Genomic DNA, 21,859 nt, shown 5'->3' with positions numbered 1-21,859 from the left:
TGCTGGTCCTCCTTTGCAGGGTTGTTGTGAAGGAAAATCCAGATCCTGTGGGCCAATAAGCCTAGTTCTCAGGTTGCCAGGAGGGTGTCCCTCTCCCCAGAAGGGTCTTTGGGTTCCTCCGTCTGCCTTCTCTTGGCTGTGTCCTAAATTGGGGCTCTTCTCTCCCTCCCAGACAGAGCCCCCTCCCCGAGACCCCAGGGAAAACTCCTCCCACCCGAAAAATGTTGTTTCCAATGCTATCCTGTATGATGCTCTTTATTTGGCACAAAATATTCTCCAAATGAGGCATCAGAATGGGGGGGGGGGTCTTTCCTCTGCCCCACTTTCCAGGAGGGAGAAGGCTCCCCAAAGCCCTTTTTACATTTGGATCCTGATCCCCTCCATGGCCATGTCTTTCTCCAAGGGTCCTTCCTGACGACTTTTCTCATAATAACCCCCCAAGTACCTGGGCCCAAGGAATCCCCCGAGGAGGAGGCAGGAAAGGAAAGAGGGAGAGGAGGCCTGGCAGGCCCACTTCCTTTGAGGAAGAAGAGGGGCTTCCTTCCTTCTTATAACCCCCAGGGTCCCCAGAAGACCTTCCAGCCATTCCTCTAAACCAGTGATGGAGAACCTTTTACAGACCGAGTGCCCAAACTGCAACCCGGACCCCACTTATTTATTGCAAAGTGCCACGTCCCTCTGGCTTTCTAGTAAGAAACTCTGTCAAACTCTGTGCTAGGTCGATAGCATGTGTGCCCACAGAGAGGGCTCAGAGTGCCACCTCTGGCACACGTGCCATAGGTTCGCCATCACTGCTCTAAACGAACGAGGGTTGTCCCCCATTTCCATCCCTCAGAACAGACTGTGAGGGCAGCAATGCTTCAGGTAGGAGATTGCGCATGCGCACATACATCCAAAGGCCCCTTCTAATCATGCATACAGATCACCAGGGCTTTACTGCTGCTGTTGTTTATCCCACTGGCGGCCTTTGAGGGAAGGAAAGGAGTGCACCGGGATTTCAGCAGCCTCCCCTTCCTTCCCTCCCTCCCTCCTTCCTTCCTTCCTTCTTTTGAGGAGATTTTGAAGAGGCCACAATGGAGCCCAGGAAAGGCAGGAAAGGAAAGCTCTGCTTTGGAAATTGTCTCTCTGTGTATACTGTATATACATAGATAGATAGATAGATAGATAGATAGATAGATAGATGATAGATAGAGATAGATAGATGTGTGTTTGTCTCTGCTGTTCTTATGGCTGGGAATGGAGCTGAGGACTGAGGAGCGAAGAAAGGGTCAGTTTTGTGCAAATTCACAACTTCTACGCATCAACGAGTCCAGTGTGTTGAAATAGCAAAGAACTTTATTGAAAACACATAGTCAGAAAATCAGTATTTAAGCCAGAACTGCCCTCCCCAAGCCAAAGAATATATTGAAACCCCAAAACCTAAAACTCCACCTTCTACCAAACCTACCCCCCACCTACAATCCCCACCATCTATCCCCACTATTACCCAGCCCCACTTTGCCATCCTTCTCACACGCACAATCTCTCCCTGCCAAAGAAATTCCAAGAAGCTAGATCCCTTTCTGTTACTACAGGTCCCCAACTTTCTTCAGCCAACATCCCACAAATTCCGAATGCGATCATTGCTATTCTAGCTAGCTGCAACAAATCCTAGCCCCCCCATCTAAACTAACCTAAACCACGACCCATAATCCCCAGCCAAATTTATAACCCAAAGCAATTATCTATATTATAGAAATTAAAACCTAAACTTAAAACATATATTTCAAACATAAACAGACATATTGACAGAAAAACCTTACAAATAAAATCATAAGGGCTTTTTCTTAGCACCGCTGGATTGAAAAAAATATTTTTGTATTCCTTCTTTAAAAAAAAAATGTTTGTTCACTGCTTAGATTTGTGTTGCTTCTCTCCTATGTTGCTTCTCTGGTGATTGAATAGGCCTGACCTCCGAGAAAAGCATTTTCCACACTGCTGGCATTTCTATGGCTTCTTTCCTGTGTGGACTCTCTGATGTATCACTAGGCTTGACTGCCGAGAAAAACATTTCCCACAATGCTGGCATTTGTATGTCTTCTCTCCTGTGTGGACTCTCTGATGTATCACTAGGTCTGACTTCTGAGAAAAACATTTGCCACAATGCTGGCATTTGTATGTCTTCTCTCCTGTGTGGACTCTCTGATGTAACACTAGGCATGACTTTGAAAAAAAGCATTTCCCACAATGCTGGCATTTGTATGGCTTCTCTCCTGTGTGGACTCTCTGATGTCTCACTTGGTCTGACTTCCAAGAAAAACATTTCCCACAATGCTGGCATTTGTATGGCTTCTCTCCTGTGTGGATTCTGTGATGTTCCAAAAGGTGTGACATCTGAGAAAAACATTTCCCACAATGCTGGCATTTATATGGCTTCTCTCCTGTGTGGATTCTGTGATGTTCCAAAAGGTGTGACATCTGAGAAAAACATTTCCCACAATGCTGGCATTTATATGGCTTCTCTCCTGTGTGGACTCTCTGATGTTTCACTAGGTCTGACTTCCAAGAAAAACATTTCCCACAATGCTGGCATTTGTATGGCTTCTCTCCTGTGTGGACTCTCTGATGTTTCACTAGGTCTGACTTCTGAGAAAAACCTTTCCCACAATGCTGGCATTTGTATGGCTTCTCTCCTGTGTGGACTCTCTGATGTCTCACTAAGTGTGCCTTCGCAGAAAAACGTTTTCCACAATGCTGGCATTTATGTGACTTCTCTCCTCTTTGGACACTCTCTTGACTCACAAGTTCTTCTGTAAAGAAGGACAATGACAGATAAGTGAAAATCAGAGTTAAGAGAGGAGGGTGTTACCCCCAGATTTAGCCCCCATTTACCCTTCCCTATTTGACAGTAAATTAATAAAGTTGGTGTGAGTGACCCGAGCATGATCCAGATACCCTAAATCCATGGAACGATTGTATCCTTAATTATAGCAGCTAGCAAAGAGACTGGATGAGGAGTGCGTTGAGGGAATCAGTGGAAGCAAATAGTCAAAGGACTGTTGAAAAAATATTCCATTAAAAATGTGCAAAATACTTTGATTGACAGTTGGCATCATTTCCTGTGAGACTGCCATAGAGTCAGAGCCCAAGGCATGATGCAAACCAACTGCAGAGGTCACTTCATGCTGTTTGGCTCCAGATGACTCACAGCCAATACAGTATACAGCTCACATGCGAATCGGTGTGGATTGGATTGGTGTGTGAACAAGAGATGGTGAAGTTGATGGAAGTTGGAGAGGAGAGCTTGCAAATATTTGCATTATTAGGAGCAGGTAACTGTTGAAGTTGCCAGATATTGTGTAACTGTGATTATTTGTCGCAGAAATTTTTTGAAACTGATGCAGAAACAACCATGAAATATCATCCAGTTAGTCTGACATCAATACTAGGAAAGATTCTAGAGCAGATCATTAAACAGAGAGTCTGAACATCTAGAAAGCAATGCCATAACCACAAAAAGTCAACATGGGTTTCAGAGAAAGAAGTCATGCCAGACAAACCTGATCTCTTTTTTTTATAAAATTAACAGCTTGTTAGATGAAGGGAATGCTGTGGATATAGTATATCTTGATTTCAGTAAGGCCTTTGACAAAGTTCCCCATGACATTCTTGCAAACAAGCTTGTGAAATGTGGGCTTGACAAGGCAACTGTCACATGGATTTGTAATTGGTTGACCGGCCGAACCCAAAGGGTGCTCAAAAATGGCGCCTTTTCATCCTGGAGAGAAGTGACCAGTGGGGTCCTACAGGGCTCTGTCCTGGGCCCAGTGCTATTCAACATCTTTATCAATGACCTGGATGACAGAATTGGGAGCATACTTATCAAATTTGCAGATGGCATCAAATTAGGAGGAGTAGCTAATACTCCAGAGGGCAGGATCAAAATTCAAGATGACCTGAATGGACTAGAAAGCTGGGCCAAAGCTAATAAAATGAAATTCAACACGGAGAAATGTAAGATACTGCACTTAGGGCGGAAAAATGAAATGCACAGATATAGGACGGGCGACACCTGGCTGAATGAAACTATGAGTTAAAGAGATCTAGGAGTCCAAGTAGACCACAACTTGAAAATGAGTCAACAGTGCAATGCAGCAGCTGAAAAGGCCAATGCAATTTTAGGCTGCATCAAGAAAAGTATAGTGTCTAGATCAAGGGAAGTAACAGTGCCACTCTATTCTGCTTTGGTCAGGACCCACTTAGAATATTGTGTCCAGTTCTGGGCACCACAGTTTAAAAAGGATGTGGAGAAACTGGAGCATGTCCAAAGGAGAGCAACTAAAATGGTGAAGGAAGCCATGCCCTACGAGGAATGACTTAGGAAGCTGGGGATGTTTAGCCTAGAGAAGAGAAGGTTGTGATATGATGGCCCTGTTTAAATATTTGAAGGGATGTCATGTTGAGGAGGGAGCAAGCTTGTTTTCTGCTGCTCCAGAGCTTAGGACCCGGAACGATGGATGCAAGCTACAGCAAAAGAGATTCCACATCACCATTAGGAAGAACTTCCTGACAGTAAGGGCTGTCCGACAGTGGAACACACTCTTTCCTCGGAGTGTAGTGGAATCTCCCTCCTTGGAGGTCTTTAAGCGGAGGCTGGATGGCCATCTGTCGGGGATACTTTGATTTGGATTTCCTGCATGGCAGGGGATTGGACTGGATGGCTCTTGCGGTCTCTTGAAATAATTATGACATAGAATCAGTCTACTGTTTTAAGTCTATATTTCTCAAAGTTATTTGGGACAATTTTTACCTGCAAGGTTTAGGATTTCATTTTATGAATTGATGTTTATCCTTATTGCTAGGATGCAGTTTACTTATTGTGATGCTTTGTAATACTTGTTTTTACTTTGTTTGATTTAAACTGGCCATGTGCCGTGATAAATTATTCATTTATTCGTTTGTATTATTTTTTAACTCAAGATAAATCACCTCCAAGGACTTGAATGAAATCTACTGTGTCTGTGACTTATTTTTAAGTGTGGAAAGTGGTCCGTGTATTGCCAATACCTATATCTAGATATTTGCTTCCATACTCTGCCATGTTATTGTTGAGCTGCATCTGGGAGCGTCACCCTCAGATTGTAGTGTACATTGGATTGTGAACGTGATCGAAATTCAGAGCCAACAAGGACCTGAGAGGCGGTGTGCTAATCCCTTTTGTCTGAGGTATTTGCATCAAACACCCGCTGCATTCAATTCATGTTCATGCCATGCTTTCCCCTCACAGGAAATATTCTAAAGAGATATAAACCTTCCCGAACCCTCAGTTTCTGCCCCAAGCACCAATTTCAGTATAAATATTAGCCCCAACTTGCTGTTCTTCAGTGTCAGTCCAGTTACAGACAGATACTCTGTTTGTTTTCTTGGCTAAGCACCTCAATGCACTCACCAACCCCAATTGTCGCAGGAACTACTGACCTCTCCCCATTCCAAATCCTCAAGAATTGGAATAAAGCTCTGGATAGGTAATAAATACCTTTAACAAAGCCTTACATCTATTGACCACTCCCACCTTTGTTACCTAGATCTTGTGTGTGCGCATGAACACTTATATATATAGTATGTGTGTCTGTGTATTTTGTTTTCCCCTAAATAAAACACAAAAACCTATTTCAAATGCCTCTGAGGTACTGTTTGATTCAGGACCTGTTATAGCTGGGCTGGATCCAGAGGTCATTGTTGCCCCAGTAAAACTATCTTGTTCTATTGAGCTAAGTACCAAATTCCCCTAAAAGCATAGCATTTGCGGGTGTCCTCCCCAGACTCCAGCATTTTGGGAAACAAAGGGCCTCTTGAATCAATCATGGAGCTAAGCAAGCTCAGGATGGAAAAGATACATTAGAGAAAAAGCAGGTTTTGTGTCCCCCTTTCTTCCCTTCATAGATATTGCCCATAACTGATCATAGAATCGTAGAGTTGGAAGAGACCACAACGGCCATCCAGTCCAACCCCATGCCATGCAGGAACTCTCAATCAAAGCATCCCCGAAAGATGGCTATCCAGTCTCTGTTAAAAGACCTCTAAGGAGGGAGACTCCACTAAACTCTGAGGAAAGAATGTGTTCCAGTATCAAACAGCCCTTACTGTCAAGAAGTTGCTTTGATTCTATAATTCTAAAGTGGAAACAAAGCACTCTGACAGTGAATGATGAAAGGGCCCTCAGTCTTCACAGGAAGGGCAATGGATTCAGGTTCCTTACCCACAAAGGCCACATTTTCATAATTCTCCATCATCACAGAACTGTATATAAGTTTCTGCTTCTTTGTCAACAGTTTCCATTCCTCCTCGGTGAAATATACTGCTACATCTGCAAAGGTCACCTGCAATAGAAAATAGCCTTATCTAGAGAGTAACTAAGCAAAAGGGGAGGAAAGCACATGGTGCATCGCAAATATTATTTCAACACTTCAGAAATCAGTCTAGGAAATAACCTTTAAATTCTGCAAGAAAGCAAAAAGCTACAGCTTTTGAGATCCAGTTTGTCTTGAATCCTTTCAATATAATATACAATATAATAAACAATACAATTTAGACCATTTCTGAGATATTATTGATTGTTTGGGATACTGATTAGCCCAACATGTAAAGTACATTTAGTCACCAAGGAATTATAGTGAATTTAGCCATATCTCTCCTAATTTCAAAAACAGTTCTGGGGAGTACTCTGGGCTTGAGGGCCACTGGGACCATCCCCAATTTAGGTTCAGAGAGAGTCTTCCATATCCCTCAGCATTTCACAGATGGGGAAAGCAAGACACATGTGGACAAGGAACACCAGAAGGGGTTCAAGATGGCCAGAGTTGTTAATGATGAAGATCGCACAAGCGAGGAAGGGCACAGCAGTTTGCTTTTGCTTCCGACTCCTGGCAAGGGCAAGACCCTGCCCCTTTCTCTCCTCCCCTCTCCCTCTTTTGAGTTGATGGGCTGCACACGTCTTTTGAACTTGGAACAGATTTTGCAGTAACTGAAGTGAACTGAGGAGAAGAGGGAAAGTGGGAGCAGGAGAGAGAAATGGGTCATTTTCAAAGCCCCTGAAAAAATGAGGTGACAGAGGATTAAGCAGGACTCCCTCTGCAAAACAGGGACAGTTGTTCTCCGCTTGCTTTCATGAGCCGGCCCAGCAGTGACCCAGATGAAACAAATTGTTGGGATGGCAATTTACCAAAGAGTTGTTGCACCTCAGCAGCCTCTTCTTCTTCGAGCTTAACTCCCTCCGTTTGGCCTCTGTGTCAGCCATCAGGTAGGCAGGGGGTTCCTGTTGGGCCTGCACTTTGGTCACTTCCAGCAAAAGATACCGCAAAGCAGTGTACAATGGGGCCAAGATGAAGTTCCTAAGAAAAGAGAACAGGGTTAGGCTTGGTTTGGAAAGAAACCCTACAGCACTCAAAGTCACAAAGATCGGCATCCTGCTGGTGACATATGCAGGTGACATATGCCTCCTTTGGCCCAATTGAGAGGTGGGCATCCCTTCCTCCCTCTGCACCAAACAAAGCCCCTTAGACCTAGCATAGACTCACAGCAGCTCCCTTACACAACAGTTACTCCATACCTTGTTAGATTAGCTGGGGATCAGGGGATGGGAAATTGGAAAAGGCCCTGGTTATGTCCCCATAGCTAGATGTGAAATGAGGGCATCATCTGCTGAAACCTGCAGAGTTCCCCAGTGGCCCTCAGAGGAAAATGTCTTCGTTTTGCTTCTGGCTACAGAAACACAGCTGGATTCATCTCCAATACCTCGCACCAAACACTCTCACCAGGCAAGAAATGGTCATGCGGGATGGCTTCCACAACTCCATGGTAATACCTGGGTCAGTGAATGGCCAGTTGTAGCCTATTCCACCTGGAGCAACACTGGAGCATAGAGGGTTCTGCTGGGTCAGGCTGTCTGGCCTGGTGGCCCCTCATTCTCCCAGTGGCCAAACCAGTTGCCGTCCATCCCCCAGGGAGGCCCCCGGTCAGACAGGGCAGGAAAGGAGCTCTCTCTTCTCTAGTTGTCCCATGGGATCCAGCCCTCCTCCCCAATTGCCATGGCAGCCTTCTGCATGCAGAGAAGTCACAATCCTGAGAGTGCCTTTGCCCACATAGAGATTGCCTATTTTCCACACTATTCCCTGGCCATGTTGGCTTGGGAATGTCCTCTAATAACCACATAGAATCATAGAATCATAGAGTTGGAAGAGACCTCAAGGGCTATCCAGTCCAACCCCATTCTGCCATGCAGGAACTCTCAATCAAAGCATCCCCGACAGATGGTCATCACGCCTCCCTCTCCTTCCGGACTTTGGGCCAGGGGCTGCGCTGCTGCCGGGCGGCTCTCTCTGGGGTGTCGGAGGTGTGCATCTGCGCACCGTCCCAGAGAGGCCGCCCACGGACTGTTTGGAGGACTCCTCTTTGTTTTGCCTACGGCACCAAGGCGGCTCCGGAGGACCTGATCAGGGACATCTGGGAGGAAGGTGGAGCGAGGGGCGTGTTGGGGCAGCAACACGCCAAAAGCCAGCCCGCTGGACTCCTCCTTCACCACGCCTCCCTCTCCTTTTATTATTTATTTAAGCCTCTGCTTGAAGACCAAGGAAGGAGACTTGACGGCACTCCGAGGAAGGAGTCTGTTCCACTGTTGAACAGCCCTTACTGTCAGGAAGTTTCTCCTAAGGTTGAGGTAGAATCTCTTTACCTGGAGCTTGCATCCATTGTTCTGGGCTCTAGTCTCTGGAGCAGCAGAAAACAAGCTTGCTCCCTCCTCAATATGACATCCCTTCAAAAATTTAAACAGATCTATCATATCACCTCTTAACCTTCTCTTCTCTAGGCTGAACATCTCCACCTCTCTAAGTCATTCCTCATAAGGCATGGTTTCCAGACCCTTCACCATTTTAGTCGCCCTCTATGATTATATGATTTATATCCCAGGTGGAGAAATTGCGGCCCCTGGGCTGAATAAGACCTGTATTACTTTATGGATCTGATCCACAACCTCCCCTCATTATGCCCCCTTTTTCATTTAGACACTGGTGAAAACAATCATTTCATTTTTCCAAATGAGACAAATCTCTGAGCTTAACTGCTGTGTTTATAATATAATGTTGTATAATAATAATAATAATAATAATAATAATATGTATATACCACTTTTCCAAAAAGATCAAAGCAGTTTACAAATTGACAATTACAAGATTTGTGTGTTTGTGTGTGTCAGTCATAGCAGGAGCATGAAGTATGTACCTCCTTCCTCTGCTTGCTAAAGCCACACAGAAATTGAGGCATGTACATTTGTGTACATTGTTTCTGAACGGATCTATTGTCAATATCACAATTTCTTCACTTTTCCTTGTATATTTTTTAAAAAGATGCACACTGATGAATATGTTGCACTTATACAACAAAAATCTATAAATGTATAGGTTGCACCCTGGATTATGCTCATTTTTGGGAAGTGGAGACCTATGTAAATTCATTTTATAAACCCAGTGAAACAAATACCTCACAAAGCTCAATTAAACAACATGTACACACACAGTCCCCACACAAAGGACACACTGGCGTACTGTGTGTCTGGGTCTGGAAATCTCACTTCCACCTTCTGGGAAGACAGTGCTGCCAGAGACTGAATTTGGGGCTTTATTCCTGCAAAGCATGGGCTCACTCTCTCAGCTGCAACCTTTCCATACAATTCTGGACTGAAACATTTAAACAAAGGTCCTCTTCCAGCTCCAGGAATAAAGACCTACCTTCAGTACAAAGACAGCCCCAGAAAGGCCTCTTCTGCAGTCCTTTATGGCCGGAGCTTCCCTGGGTCAGAGGCCGTCTCCTCAGCCGTAGAGAAGGGTTGCTCTGAGTGCGAAGGAGGCGGAGGTCCAAGGGCTGAGGGAGGGAAGGCAATGGGGAAAGGTCAGTGCCAATGGCCATGGAGGGCAGAAGGTGGCAATGCCTAGGAAACTCCTCTGAGTCCCAGCCATTCTAGGAATGAGTGGCAGGAGTGAGTCCAGGGGCTGAGGGGTCTCCTTTCCCAAAGTGGGTTGAAAGGACCCATGGGGCCCCATGACCTCTGAGCAAATCTATGGGAGATGATGCCTCAAAGAGCATTGGAGGAGTCTCTGTCTGGATGGCCATCTCTTTGGAGGACTTGGAGGGCAGAATGGGGCTGACTGTTTGGCCCTTGGGGCTCCCTTACAGCCCTAGGAGCCTATGAAGCCTACCTTACAAGGCTGTTGTGGGAGTAAATCACAAGACAATTACTACACAAGAATGGCCACCTTTTAGCAGCTGACAATAAAAAAATATCCATACAATACAATAACAACATGTTTCATTATATCCCAAACCCTTCCTAACACTCCCATCCTAAATAAAACACCATTAAATTACTGGACAGTTATTGAAACAGTTATTAAAACAGGGATAGTACTCAAAGCCCAATGTTTGTGAAGAATAAGAAGAATAAGGCTTGTATTAAAACTATCTTCCCATTTCTGACCCCTTTTAAAACCCATGTTCCCCAGAAGGAGCAGAGCTGTGTAATAAGAAAACCCTCTCAGAAAACATACACACAAAAGACACACAAAGAGACACACTTCCTTCCTTTTGGCCCAAGGAGCCTGGCCTCCTTCTGACTCTGGAGCCTCAGGAGAGAAAGAGAAGCCTCTGTTCAACTGAGGCCTCAGAGAAGGTTCCGGAACATTATTCCCCACAGTCACAAGCAGCACAAAATGGCCGCCCGAACACAAAATGGCTGCCAGAACAGGAGGCAGGGACTGGGATTCCAGCCAATCAGGGCCAGGGATGGTGAGAGGGACTGGGATTCCAGCCAATCAGGGCCAGGGATGGTAGGGGGGACTGAGATTCCAGCCAATCAGGGCCAGGGATGGTGGGAGGGACTGGGATTCCAGCCAATGGCAGCCCTCAGAGTGTCCTCAGGAGGCGATCAAGTGTAAAATACATATCATAAAAACATCACAAAGTATAAATATTCCAATTCCAGTAATCTCAGGGCAGTTATGCTCTTATGACCGGAAGTAAACATATACACAATTGTAATTCCATATACATGCGGATGTTGACCAGAACGTGGGAGGTGTATACATCCAGACTAATATGGCTATGTCTTTGAATTATATTTATAGGAGCTTTTATTTGGTCCTGCCCTCCATACTGAGGTGCCCTGTCCTCCTTTTATGACATCTGGTCACCCTGCCCTTCATGTGCTCATTCACCACTTACTTTCAGCAGTTGAGATAAAGTGCATGTTATCACTTCCAAGGACCTGGTATTTCCCCCTTGTTCCGGACTGACCCTCCCTGGTTTCATTTATGGCTATGCAGATTCACTTTTTCTTGTTCTTCTTGTTGTTTGTCTTCAAGATACTGCTACTTATGGCAACCCAAAGGCAGGGTGACCAGATGTCCTCACAGGACAAGGTGCTGCAAAATGCAAGACATTCAAGAAAAATGTAAGGGCATTACCAAATAGAAGCTCAAAACGTTCATATATGTGTCAATTCGTGCTTCTTAGTCATGCTATAAATGGAGGATGTTTTGAAATTCCTCCTGGACAGAAGAAGGTTGGAATGTAGGACCTGTCCTGCGAAAGGAGGAGGCCTGGTCACCCTGGCCTTCAAGTTGTTTTAACTTTGGGCTACCCTAAGGTGAACCTTGGCAAGTTTCTGCCATTGCCATCCTCTGAGGCAGAGAGAGCCACTTGCCCAAGGTCGCCCAGAGGATTTGAACTCTCAAACCACTACACCACACTGTCCCAGTGTGTAATACAACTCTTTAGAGCATGGAAGAGGGTGGGTTGTGCATGAAAGTGCTATCCTGTTTAAGAATTCACTTGAAGTTTTATATATATATATACACAAACACACACACACACACACACACACACAGGTGCATCCATGTGCATTCATATGTACCCCCATATTTCTTCATCTGTTGTTGTCCATTGTTCTGGTTCCGTGTTCCAGGTGATGCTGGAGAAGAGGCCCTGCCTCCAGCGGAACCAGAGGCTGCAGGCGATGAGGAGAGGGACTCCTTGCCCAATGCATGGCTCACCTGGAGGGCCAGCACCAGGAAGGTAAGTCCCCCCACCTTCACAAAGGCCCCATTCCCACTCCCTCATTTGCCCTGGACAGAACTGGGCAGATCCGCGTGCCCCCATATGGAATCTCCCCGGAAACAAGTTCCTACTACCCTTGACCTCAAGCGGGGCAATCTACCCCCTGAACTTGACCCAATCATGACCGGGGCTGAGTTCATATTTGCCGGCAGCAGGGAAGAGCCGGTTGTTTCCAAAAAGAAAGGGTCAATAGTCCGCTTTCAGAAAAACCGCGCTAAGGGGGATTTGCCCTAGATCTCTTGCGCAAGCCCCTGATCGAGTTGTGTTAAAATCAGCGTGAGTATGAACTTCTGACTTTTAAACCGGTTTGGGAACCGGGGTAAAACGTAGTCTGAATGGCCCCTACATTTAAGGGTGAAGGGAGCAAGAAACAACAAGCAAAGTCTAAACACTTCCTTTTACCATTGCAGCATTGGAGCATGTCGCCACCCTCAAACTGTCAATCGCTCACCTGCAGCAAGGCCAGGAGCAGGCAGAATGTGGCTATACAACTCCGTGTGTGGCGCTCCCCACAACAATGATGTGGGTCTTCCTTTTCTTATTTTCAAAATGTTTTATTACACTGAGATATTCCCATAATAGTGTTTAAAGTACCAAATATCGACCAAATATCAACTATTAATTTAACGGAATGTTATCGCCCTTTTCTTCAAATGTTTTAAGACAACTCCATTCCATTTCTAAATATCCTTTTGTTTCCCTCTTAGTAAGGCAGATACTATGTCCATATTTCTAGCGTCATGTATCTTAATCAACCAATCTTCGATAGAAGGATTCATTGTAGATTTCCAAACTTGAGCAAATAAGATCCTTGCACATGAGACCATATATAAAACAATTATATTGTATTTTACTGACTTTATTTTGTGTGTCATGTTTAGTAAAGATCACTTTGGTTCAAAGGGAATATTTATATCAAAAATGTTTTGGATGGTTCCATGAATCCTTTGCCAGAATCCTTTAGCTTTAATGCATGTCCACCAATATGAAAGGAGCTTCCCTCAGGTTCCCCGCATTTCCAGCACTTAGCATTTCCAGTTTTGTATATCTGGTGGATTTTGGGGGGTCAGATACCACCTGTATAACATTTTGATGTAATTTTCTTTATAGTTTTGGCACAGAGTGAATTTATTTGTTCCTTTCCATGATTTTTCCCATTCCTCTATAGTTATAGTTCTATTTATATCACGTGCCCATCTTACCATGCTGTGTTTAATAATTTCATCTTCTAGATCTCTTTCTTTGAATAGTTTATAATATTTGGAAATGTGTTTACCTTTTTTGTCATCATAATTTTATCTATTTCATTGTTATCCATCGTTAACCCAGGAGATTTATTGTCTGCCTTAAAACGATTGTTTAATTGGTTCTATAAAAACCAATCCTTCATGTTTCCTTTTTCATTAAGTTCTTCCATAGATTTCATATTGTATTTTCCTTCTGGTGTTTGGTTTATTAAATCTCCGTATCTTAGCCATGGAGTATCTTTGTCCTTTGTTCTATTGTAATAGGCTTCTTGCAATGACCCCCAAAATTGATGTCTCATTTTATACCATGCTTTAAGCAATGATCTTCTTATAACATGATGGTTAAAAGTATCATTATCTTTTGATTTTGTATACCACATATATGCATGTATACTAAGATTCAGGTTAGCCTTTTCTATATTCAATACATTCTTATTATCTTATTTGAACCATTCTTCTAACCATTTGAGACAAGCTGCATAATAATACAGCTTAAAGTTTGGTAAGTTACATCCCACCTTGAAGCAAAGATCATTTACTAAGGCAACCATAACAGTTTCGACTCCGTATCCCATCCTGAGGCCAGTTTGAAATAGGTCCAGATAATCTGTTTCATCCAAGACCGCCTGGAGATGAAGAGCAACTGCCCTCAAAATTATGTTGGTTAGAAATGGAAGATGGGAGACCGGTCTGTAATTGTTCATCTCCAAGGGATCTAGGGAGGGCTTTTCCATAAACGGCCATAGCACCGCTTCTTTTAAGCATGATGGAAAATAGCCCTAAGAGATGCATCTATGATATATCTCAGGTGATATAAAAAGGGCAAGGGTCGGGAGGGCAAGTTCTCCTCTTCACATTTCCAAGGAGCTTGTCCACATCATCAGTACTCAGATTCAAATTGATCCAGTATGATCTTACTCATGGATACCTCACTTATAGCCTCCGCAATAATGCTGATGTCCAATTTGGCTCTTATCTGAGAGATATTATCTGTGAAATAGTCATTTAAAGGCTCTAATAATGGGTTCTTGGAGGAAGGTGCCTGAAACAGGTCCCAGATCCAAACCCCCCCCCCCCCGACTTCAGCAGTCCTTTTATGCTTCTCTTCCCTTGGCACTTTCATTCCTTTATTCCTTCCTTCTCCTCTTTTAACATACATCGCTTCAAGGGGGTCCAAGGCCCTTTCAGCGTGATCCCAGAACCATGAGATTCCCCCAAATGAATGAGGGCTCTCCCCACTTCCCGCCCTCAGAGCAGCTTCAGGGGCTGAGAGTCTCCATGCGCAGATGCCCCAAAGACCCCTTCTCAGCATGCGCAGGGATCGTAAGGCCTTTGCTGCTGCTGCTGCATATTCCGCTGGCGGCCTTTGGAAGAAGGGAAGGACTACGGCCTTTTTTCCTTCCTTCCAGAATGGAGCCCAAGCTGCAGAGCTGGACTCAGGAGGGAAAGGCTGGGAAGGCTCTGATTGTACATATCGCTCTGTCTCTCTGAGTATATATGTGTGTTTGCTTCAGTTTTTATGGCTGGGAAAGGAGCTGAGGGCTGAGGAGAGAAGAAAGGGTACATTTTGTGCAAATGCAGAATTTCTGTACACCAATGAGTCCAGTGTGTGGAAACAACAAAAACTTTATTGCAAACACATAATCAGAAATTCAGTGTTTAAGTCAGAGCTGCCCTTCCCAAACCAAACATTAAAACCCCAAAACCTAAAACATCACACTCGTCCACACCTAGCCCCCCCTCCAATTCCCACAGTCTATGCCCCACAGATAACAAGGCCCCCTTTGCCCTTCCCAGAAAATAGCCCTTTCTGTTAATGCCTGTCCCAAACTTTCTTCAGCCAACATCCCACAAATTCCAAATGCTATCATTCCCATAACTATTCTAACCAGCTGGAGCCAATCCCACACCTCTGTTTAACTAACCTATTCCACCACCCATAATCCCCACTCAAATTTATAAACTAAAGCAATAATCTATAATAATAGCAATTAAAACCTCAACTCAACAAAATATAACTGAAAAACATAAAGAGACATATGGACATACAGTGGTACCCCGGGATACGAATGCACCGCGTTACGAAATTTCCGGGGTACGAAAAACCTAGATTTAAAAAAACTGTTCCGGGTTCCGAAGGATTTTTCGGCTTACGAAGATTTTTTCGGCGCGTTTCGGCGCGAAATTCAAAAGCCGCCGCTAGCCGCTAGCGGCTTTCCAGCGGCTTTTCGGGTTGCGAAATGTATCGGGTTACGAACGGCGCCGCGGAACGAATTAAATTCGTAACCCGAGGGACCACTGTACAAACCTAACACACGAAATCACAAGGGCCTTTTCTTATCACCACAGGATTTAACATATATTCTTTAGTATTGCTTATTGACAAATATAATGTTAGTTCATTTCTGGGATTTGTGTGGCTTCTCTCCTGTGTGGACTCTCTGATGTCTCACTAGGCTTGATTTCGATGAAAAACATCTCCCACAATGCTGGCATTTGTATGGATTCTCTCCTGTGTGGACTCTCTGATGTGCCAATAGATATGACTTGGAAGAAAAACATTTCCCACAATGCTGGCATTTGTTTGGGTTCTCTCCTGTGTGGACTCTCTGATGTGCCAATAGATATGACTTGGAAGAAAAACATTTCCCACAATGCTGGCATTTGTTTGGGTTCTCTCCTGTGTGGACTCTCTGATGTGCCAATAGGTATGACTTTGAAGAAAAACATTTCCCACAACGCTGGCATTTGTAAGGCTTCTCTCCTGTGTGGACTCTCTGATGTGCCAATAGGTTTGACTTTGAAGAAAAACCTTTCCCACAACGCTGGCATTTGTATGGCTTCTCTCCTGTGTGGACTCTCTGATGTGCCAATAGGTATGACTTTGAAGAAAAACATTTCCCACAATGCTGGCATTTGTATGGATTCTCTCCTGTGTGGACTCTCTGATGTGCCAATAGGTATGGCTTTGAAGAAAAACATTTCCCACAATGCTGGCATTTGTTTCGCTTCTCTCCTGTGTGGACTCTCTGATGTGTCACTAGGACTGACTTCCAAGTAAAACATTTCCCACAACGCTGGCATTTGTAAGGCTTCTCTCCTGTGTGGACTCTCTGATGTGCCAATAGGTATGACTTTGAAGAAAAACATTTCCCACAACGCTGGCATTTGTATGACTTCTCTCCTGTGTGGACTCTCTGATGTGTCACTAGGTGCGACTTCGAAGAAAAACATTTCTCACAACACTGGCATTTGTATGGCTTCTCTCCTGTGTGGACTCTCCGATGCATGACTAGGACTGACATGTAAGCAAAATATTTCCCACAGTGCTGGCATTTATGTGGCTTCTTTCTTGTGTGGACTTTCTCATGACTGACAAATTCTTCTGTAAAGGAGGACAATGACAGGCAAAACTGAATATCAGTGTTAAGAGAGGAAAGGGTTACCCCAAGATTCAGCCCCACATTCACCCCTCTCTATTTGAGATTAAATTAATAGAATTGGTGTGAATGACCTGAGCATGACCCTGTTCTAGATGCCCCCAAATCCATATAATGACTGTATTCTTACTCATAGGTGCTACCAAAGAAGTGATTGAAGGGGAACTGCCATGAAGAAATCAGGGAAGGAGATAGTCAGGCAGTTAAAAAATATTCCATTAAATGTATATAAAACTATTTCAATTGAAAAGTGGCATCATTTCCTGTGAGACTGCCATAGAGTGCTGAGTCAGAATCCAAGGCATGATGGAAGCTAACTGCAGAGGATGCTTCATGCTGTTTGGCACCAGGATATGACTCACAGCCAATACAGTATATAGCTCACATGCGGATTGGTGTGGGTTGGAGTTGGGTGTGTAAGAGATTGTGAAATGGATAGAAGTCAGAGAGGAGAGTTGGTAAATATTTGTTTTATATTGCAACTCAAGATAAAGAACCTGTAAGGACTTGGAGGAAATCAACTGTGTCTGTGAGTTATTTTTAAGTGTGGAAAGTGGTTTGTGCATTGCCAATGCCTATATCTGGAGATTTGCTTCTGTGCTCTGCTATGTTATTGTTGAGCTCTGGGAGTGTCGCCTTCAGACTGTGCTATACATTGGCTTGTGAATGGGATCAGAATTCAGAGCCAAGAAGGACCTAAGAGCCAGTGTGACAATCCTGTTTGGCTGAAGTATTTCACCAAGCACCCATTGCACTTATTTCAGTTTCAGACAATTCTTTCCCCACCCAGGAAACATCCTAAAACATTTTAAACCTTTTTGAATGCTCGGTTTCTGCCCCCAAGCAACGACTTCAGTATAAATATCAGCCCCAACTGGCTGTTCTTTAGTTTCAGTCCAGTTGCAGACAGACAGTCCATTGGTGTACATCTCACTACACTCGCCAGCCCCACTTGCCACAGGACTTACTGACTTCTCTCCCCTTTCTGGACCCTCAGCAATTGAAATCAAGATCCATCTAGGTAATGTATTACCATTTGCAAAGCCTCAAAGTATTCGCCACTCCCACCTTTGTTACTCAGTTCTTGTGTGTGTGTGTGTAAACACCTATATGTGTATATGTCTGTGTATGCGTGTATTTTGCTTTTCCCCTAAATAAAACACAAAAAACTATTTGAAATGCCTCTGGAGTTCTGTGTGCTTCTGGGGCTGGTATAGTTGGGATGAATCCCGAGGTCACTGTTGCCCCAATCTCTCCTTTGGGCTAAGTATGAAATTCCCCTAAAAGCATAGCTCTTGGGAGTGTCCTCCCCAGACTCCAGCATTTCGAGTGACAAAGGGCCTCTGGAATCAACCACGGAGCTAAGCAAGCTTAGGATGGAAAAGAAACATTAGAGAAAAAGGAGTTTTTGTGTTACTCTTTCCTCTCTTCATAGACATTGCTTATAATTGCTAAATGGAACCCTTAATATGTATGAAAACAAGGGCCTGATTTCAAGTTCAGTTCTTAAGTTCAGTGCTCTACAAGGGGCTACCTTTGTCCCAAGTTCGGAAGCTTCAATTAGTTCAAAATGCTGCACCAAATTGGTCACCGGAACATCTAGGTCAGACCATATAACACCAGTTCTAAAATCTCTATATTGGCTGCCAATTAGATTCCAGGTGCAATACACAGTGATGATTATTACTTTTAAAGCCCTACATGGCTTGGGCCCGAGCTTCTTGAGGGAAGGCCTCTCCCTACACAATATGCCCCATACTCTCAGAACATCTGGGAAGACTTTATTAGATTACCCAAAGGTCAGGCTAAGAACAACTTCCCAAAGAGCGTACATAGCCATGGCCCCCAAGTTATGGAACAACATGCCGGAGGAGATCTGTCTTATCACCACCTTGGATGCTTTCAAGAAAGCACTTAAGACAGATCCCTTCCGGCAGGCTTACCCACCCGACCTCTTGTAAAGAACTTAAGGAAAAATCCCACTTCTGATCGCAATTGTGCATTTTATACAATGTTTTTATTTGTCCCGAATTGAGTTTTAAGCAACTTGTTTTTTTACTGTGTGTAAAAAGATGCTATTGTTGTTTTGTGGCTATTTTACAGGTAAATACAAATAAAACCTATTATTATTATCTGAATGGTTGGTGGCTGCCTCCCAATCCCCAAGGCCCCTCTTCTGGCCCTTCCCAGAGGTCCCTTCCTCTCCGCACAGAGCCAGGCGATCCTGGCTTTGCTCCTGCCTTCCCCTCCTGGCTCCCAGGGGCTTGATCCCCTTCCCTTTCTCCCTCCGATCTCCAACCTTCCCTCTTGCCCATCTGCACTGCTTTACCATTTAACCCTCAGCATCTCTTTCCTGCCTTTCTGTTTTTCACATTGCCTCCATCGCTCTATCACAGACACACATCCACAGAGTGTGATGCATAAAAGGGACACTTTGAGGTTCATTTCTTGAGAAAGGCAGGGCAATCAATATACAACTAATGCATTAGGAAAGGCAGAAGAAGGAGTCTGGGACCTGGTTTTTGATATTAGTGAGGGTCACGTGCCAGGGATGAGCATTAAAACAGCCTCTTCAGAGCCAAAAAAGGCTGGAAGAGGGGCTACAAAAGCCAGGAAACCTGATCAGGAATGGCATAAGGACCATTTGGAGGCAAAAAGCATTAATCTCCATGGCTCCTTCCCACAAAATTCCAGAATTGGCAGTTTAGGATTTGATATTTAGAATCCTTACAAAGTGGAGAACAATAGTGCCTCACTAAAACTAGAAATTCCAAGATTCCACAGGAAGTTGTTATGACAGTTAAATTACATATGAAAGGGAACTAGGAATGGTAGTAGAGCACAAGTTGAACATCTGTCAACAGTGTGACGCAGCAGCTAAAAAGGCCAATGTGATCCTAGGCTGTATCAATAGGAGTATAGTGTCAAGATCAAGGAAAGTAATAGTGTCACTCTATTCTGTTTTGGTCAGGGCTCACTTGCAATAATCCTGTGTCCAGTTCTGGGCGCCACAATTCAAACAGATGTTGAGAAGCTGGAGCATGTCCAGAAGAAAGAAACCAAAATGTTGAACAATCTGGAAACCATGCTCTCTGAGGAATAACTTAGGGAGCTGGATATGTTTAGCTTGGAGAAGAGAAGGTTAAGAGTGGATATGACAGCCCTGTTCAAATATTTGAAGAGATGTCATATTCAGGATGGAGCAAGCTTGCTTTCTGCTACTCTAGAGAAAAAGACATGGAACAATGGATGCAAGTCACAGGGACAAGAGATTCCACTTAAACTTTAGGAGGAACTTCCTGACAGTAAGAGCTTTTCAACAGTGGAATATACTCCCTCAGAGTTTGGTGGAGTCTCTTTCTTTGGAGGTCTTTAAACAGAGGCTGGATAGCCATCTCTCAGGGGTGCTTTGAATGTCGATTCCTGCATGGCAGAAGATTGAACCGGATGGTCCTTGTGGTCTATTTCAACTCTTTGATTCTATCATTCTAAAGGGGAATCATAGCGCTCTGACAGTAGATTATGAAAGGGCCCTCAGTCTTCACAGGAAGGGCAATGGATTCAGGTTCCTTACCCACAAAGGCCACATTCTCATAATTTTCTATCATAACGGAACTGTACATCAGTTTCTGCTTTTTTGTCAACAGTTTCCATTCCTCCTCGGTGAAATATATTGCCACATCCGCAAAGGTCACCTGCAACAGAAAATAGCCCTCATCCAGAAAATGACTAAACAAAAGGGGAGGAAAGCACATGGTGCATTGAAAATATTATTTCAACACTGCAGAAATCAGTCCAAGAAATAAACTTTAAATTCTGCAAGCAAGAAAAAGCTACAGCCTTTGAGATCCAGTTTGTCTTAAATTCTTTCAATATAATATAAAATATGATAAACAATATAAATTAGGCCATTTCTGGAATATTATTGATTGATTAAGATACTGACTATCCCAACATGTATAGTACATTTAGTCACCAATGAACCATTTAGCCATATCTCACCTAATTTCAGAGGCAAATTTCCTTTTTAAAAAACAGTTCTGGGGAGTACTCTGGGCTTGAGGGCCACTGGGACCACCCTCAATTTAAGTCCAGAGATATTCTTCCATATCCCCCAGCATTTCACAGATTGGGAAAGAAAGACTCATGTGGACAAGCAACATCAGAAGGTGGTCCAGATGGCCAAAGTTGTTAATTATAATGATCACACAAGTGAGGAAGGGTACAGAAGTTTGTTTTTGCTCCGACTCCTGGCAAGAAAAAGATCCTGCCCCCTTCCCTCCTCCCCTTTCTCCTCTTTTGAGTTGATGGGACACACACTCTTTTGAACTTGGAACACATTTTGCAGCAACTGAACTGACCTGAGGAGAAGGGGGAAAGTGGGAGGAGGAGGAGTGAAATAGAGGATTAACCAGGACTCTCTCTGTCAAACTGGGACAGTATGTTCTCTACTTACATTCATGAGCCGGCCCAGACACAGATGAAATTAACAGTCAGGATGGCAACTTACCAAAGAGTTGTTGTACCTCTGAAGCCTCTTTCTGTTGGAGCCCAGTTCCCTCTGCTTGGCCTTTGTGTTGGCCATCGTGTGGAAAGGGGGATCCTGGTGGCCCTGCACTTCGGTCACTTCCAACAAAAGACACTCCAAAGCCGTGTCCAAGGTGTCCAAGATGAAGTTCCTGAGAAAAGAGACAAGGGTTAGGCTTGGTTTGGCTAGAAACCCTGCAGCACTCAAAGTCACTGTATCATCATGACTTCTCTTTCACACAGAGGAGGAGCGGGAGGACCTGCTTTATGTCCCAGGTGGAGAAGCTGTAGCTCCTGGGCTGCATAAGAGCTACATTACCTTAGAGATCTGATCCATGGTCTCCCCTCATCATGGCCCCCTCCCCATTTAGACACTGGTCAAAATAATTATTTCATTTTTGTAGATGATACTATTTCTCTAAGCGTAACTGCTGTTTTTGTTATGTCAGTCATAGCAGGAGCATGAAGTATGCACCTCCTCCCTCTGCTTGCTAAAGC

General features: G+C 44.1%; 2 protein-coding genes across 2 annotated transcripts; both read right to left on the bottom strand.

Annotated features, from left to right (window-relative positions):
• Positions 1-1,481: 1,481 nt before the first annotated feature.
• Positions 1,482-7,567, bottom strand: LOC149301675 (uncharacterized). The gene is made up of 3 exons (XM_089484216.1): positions 7,202-7,567; positions 6,239-6,359; positions 1,482-2,789 (listed from the first exon to the last, which is right to left on the bottom strand). Exons 1-3 carry the CDS (start codon positions 7,502-7,504, stop codon positions 1,987-1,989), a joined length of 1,227 nt encoding a protein of 408 aa, XP_089340342.1. The 5' UTR covers positions 7,505-7,567; the 3' UTR covers positions 1,482-1,986.
• A 7,711-nt stretch (positions 7,568-15,278) lies between these two features.
• Positions 15,279-20,500, bottom strand: LOC149301674 (uncharacterized). The gene is made up of 3 exons (XM_089484350.1): positions 20,409-20,500; positions 16,132-16,779; positions 15,279-15,286 (listed from the first exon to the last, which is right to left on the bottom strand). The coding sequence occupies exons 1-3, from the start codon at positions 20,455-20,457 to the stop codon at positions 15,279-15,281; spliced, it is 705 nt and encodes a 234-aa protein (XP_089340476.1). The 5' UTR covers positions 20,458-20,500.
• Positions 20,501-21,859: the final 1,359 nt, after the last annotated feature.

The sequence above is a fragment of the Sceloporus occidentalis genome, unplaced genomic scaffold (assembly GCF_023333645.1).
Source record: "Sceloporus occidentalis isolate IW3139 unplaced genomic scaffold, rSceOcc1.0.p SCAF_21, whole genome shotgun sequence".
Lineage (NCBI taxonomy): Eukaryota > Metazoa > Chordata > Lepidosauria > Squamata > Phrynosomatidae > Sceloporus > Sceloporus occidentalis.
The sequence above is the reverse complement of the archived record's forward strand: the minus strand, read 5'-3'. Positions and strand labels throughout refer to the sequence as shown.

Bases quoted from the DNA above. Each gene is read 5' to 3' on its own strand.
- LOC149301675 (XM_089484216.1), bottom strand. From the start codon at position 7,504: ATGCCCACCTCTCAATTGGGCCAAAGGAGGCATATGTCACCTGCATAT. The intron at 6,360-7,201 runs GTAAATTGCCAT...TTTCTATTGCAG, and splicing joins TGAGGTGCAACAACTCTTTG to GTGACCTTTGCAGATGTAGC. The intron at 2,790-6,238 runs GTAAGGAACCTG...CCTTCTTTACAG, and splicing joins TGAAAATGTGGCCTTTGTGG to AAGAACTTGTGAGTCAAGAG.
- LOC149301674 (XM_089484350.1), bottom strand. From the start codon at position 20,457: ATGTACAGTTCCGTTATGATAGAAAATTATGAGAATGTGGCCTTTGTG. The intron at 16,780-20,408 runs GTAAGGAACCTG...CCTCCTTTACAG, and splicing joins TGAGAATGTGGCCTTTGTGG to AAGAATTTGTCAGTCATGAG.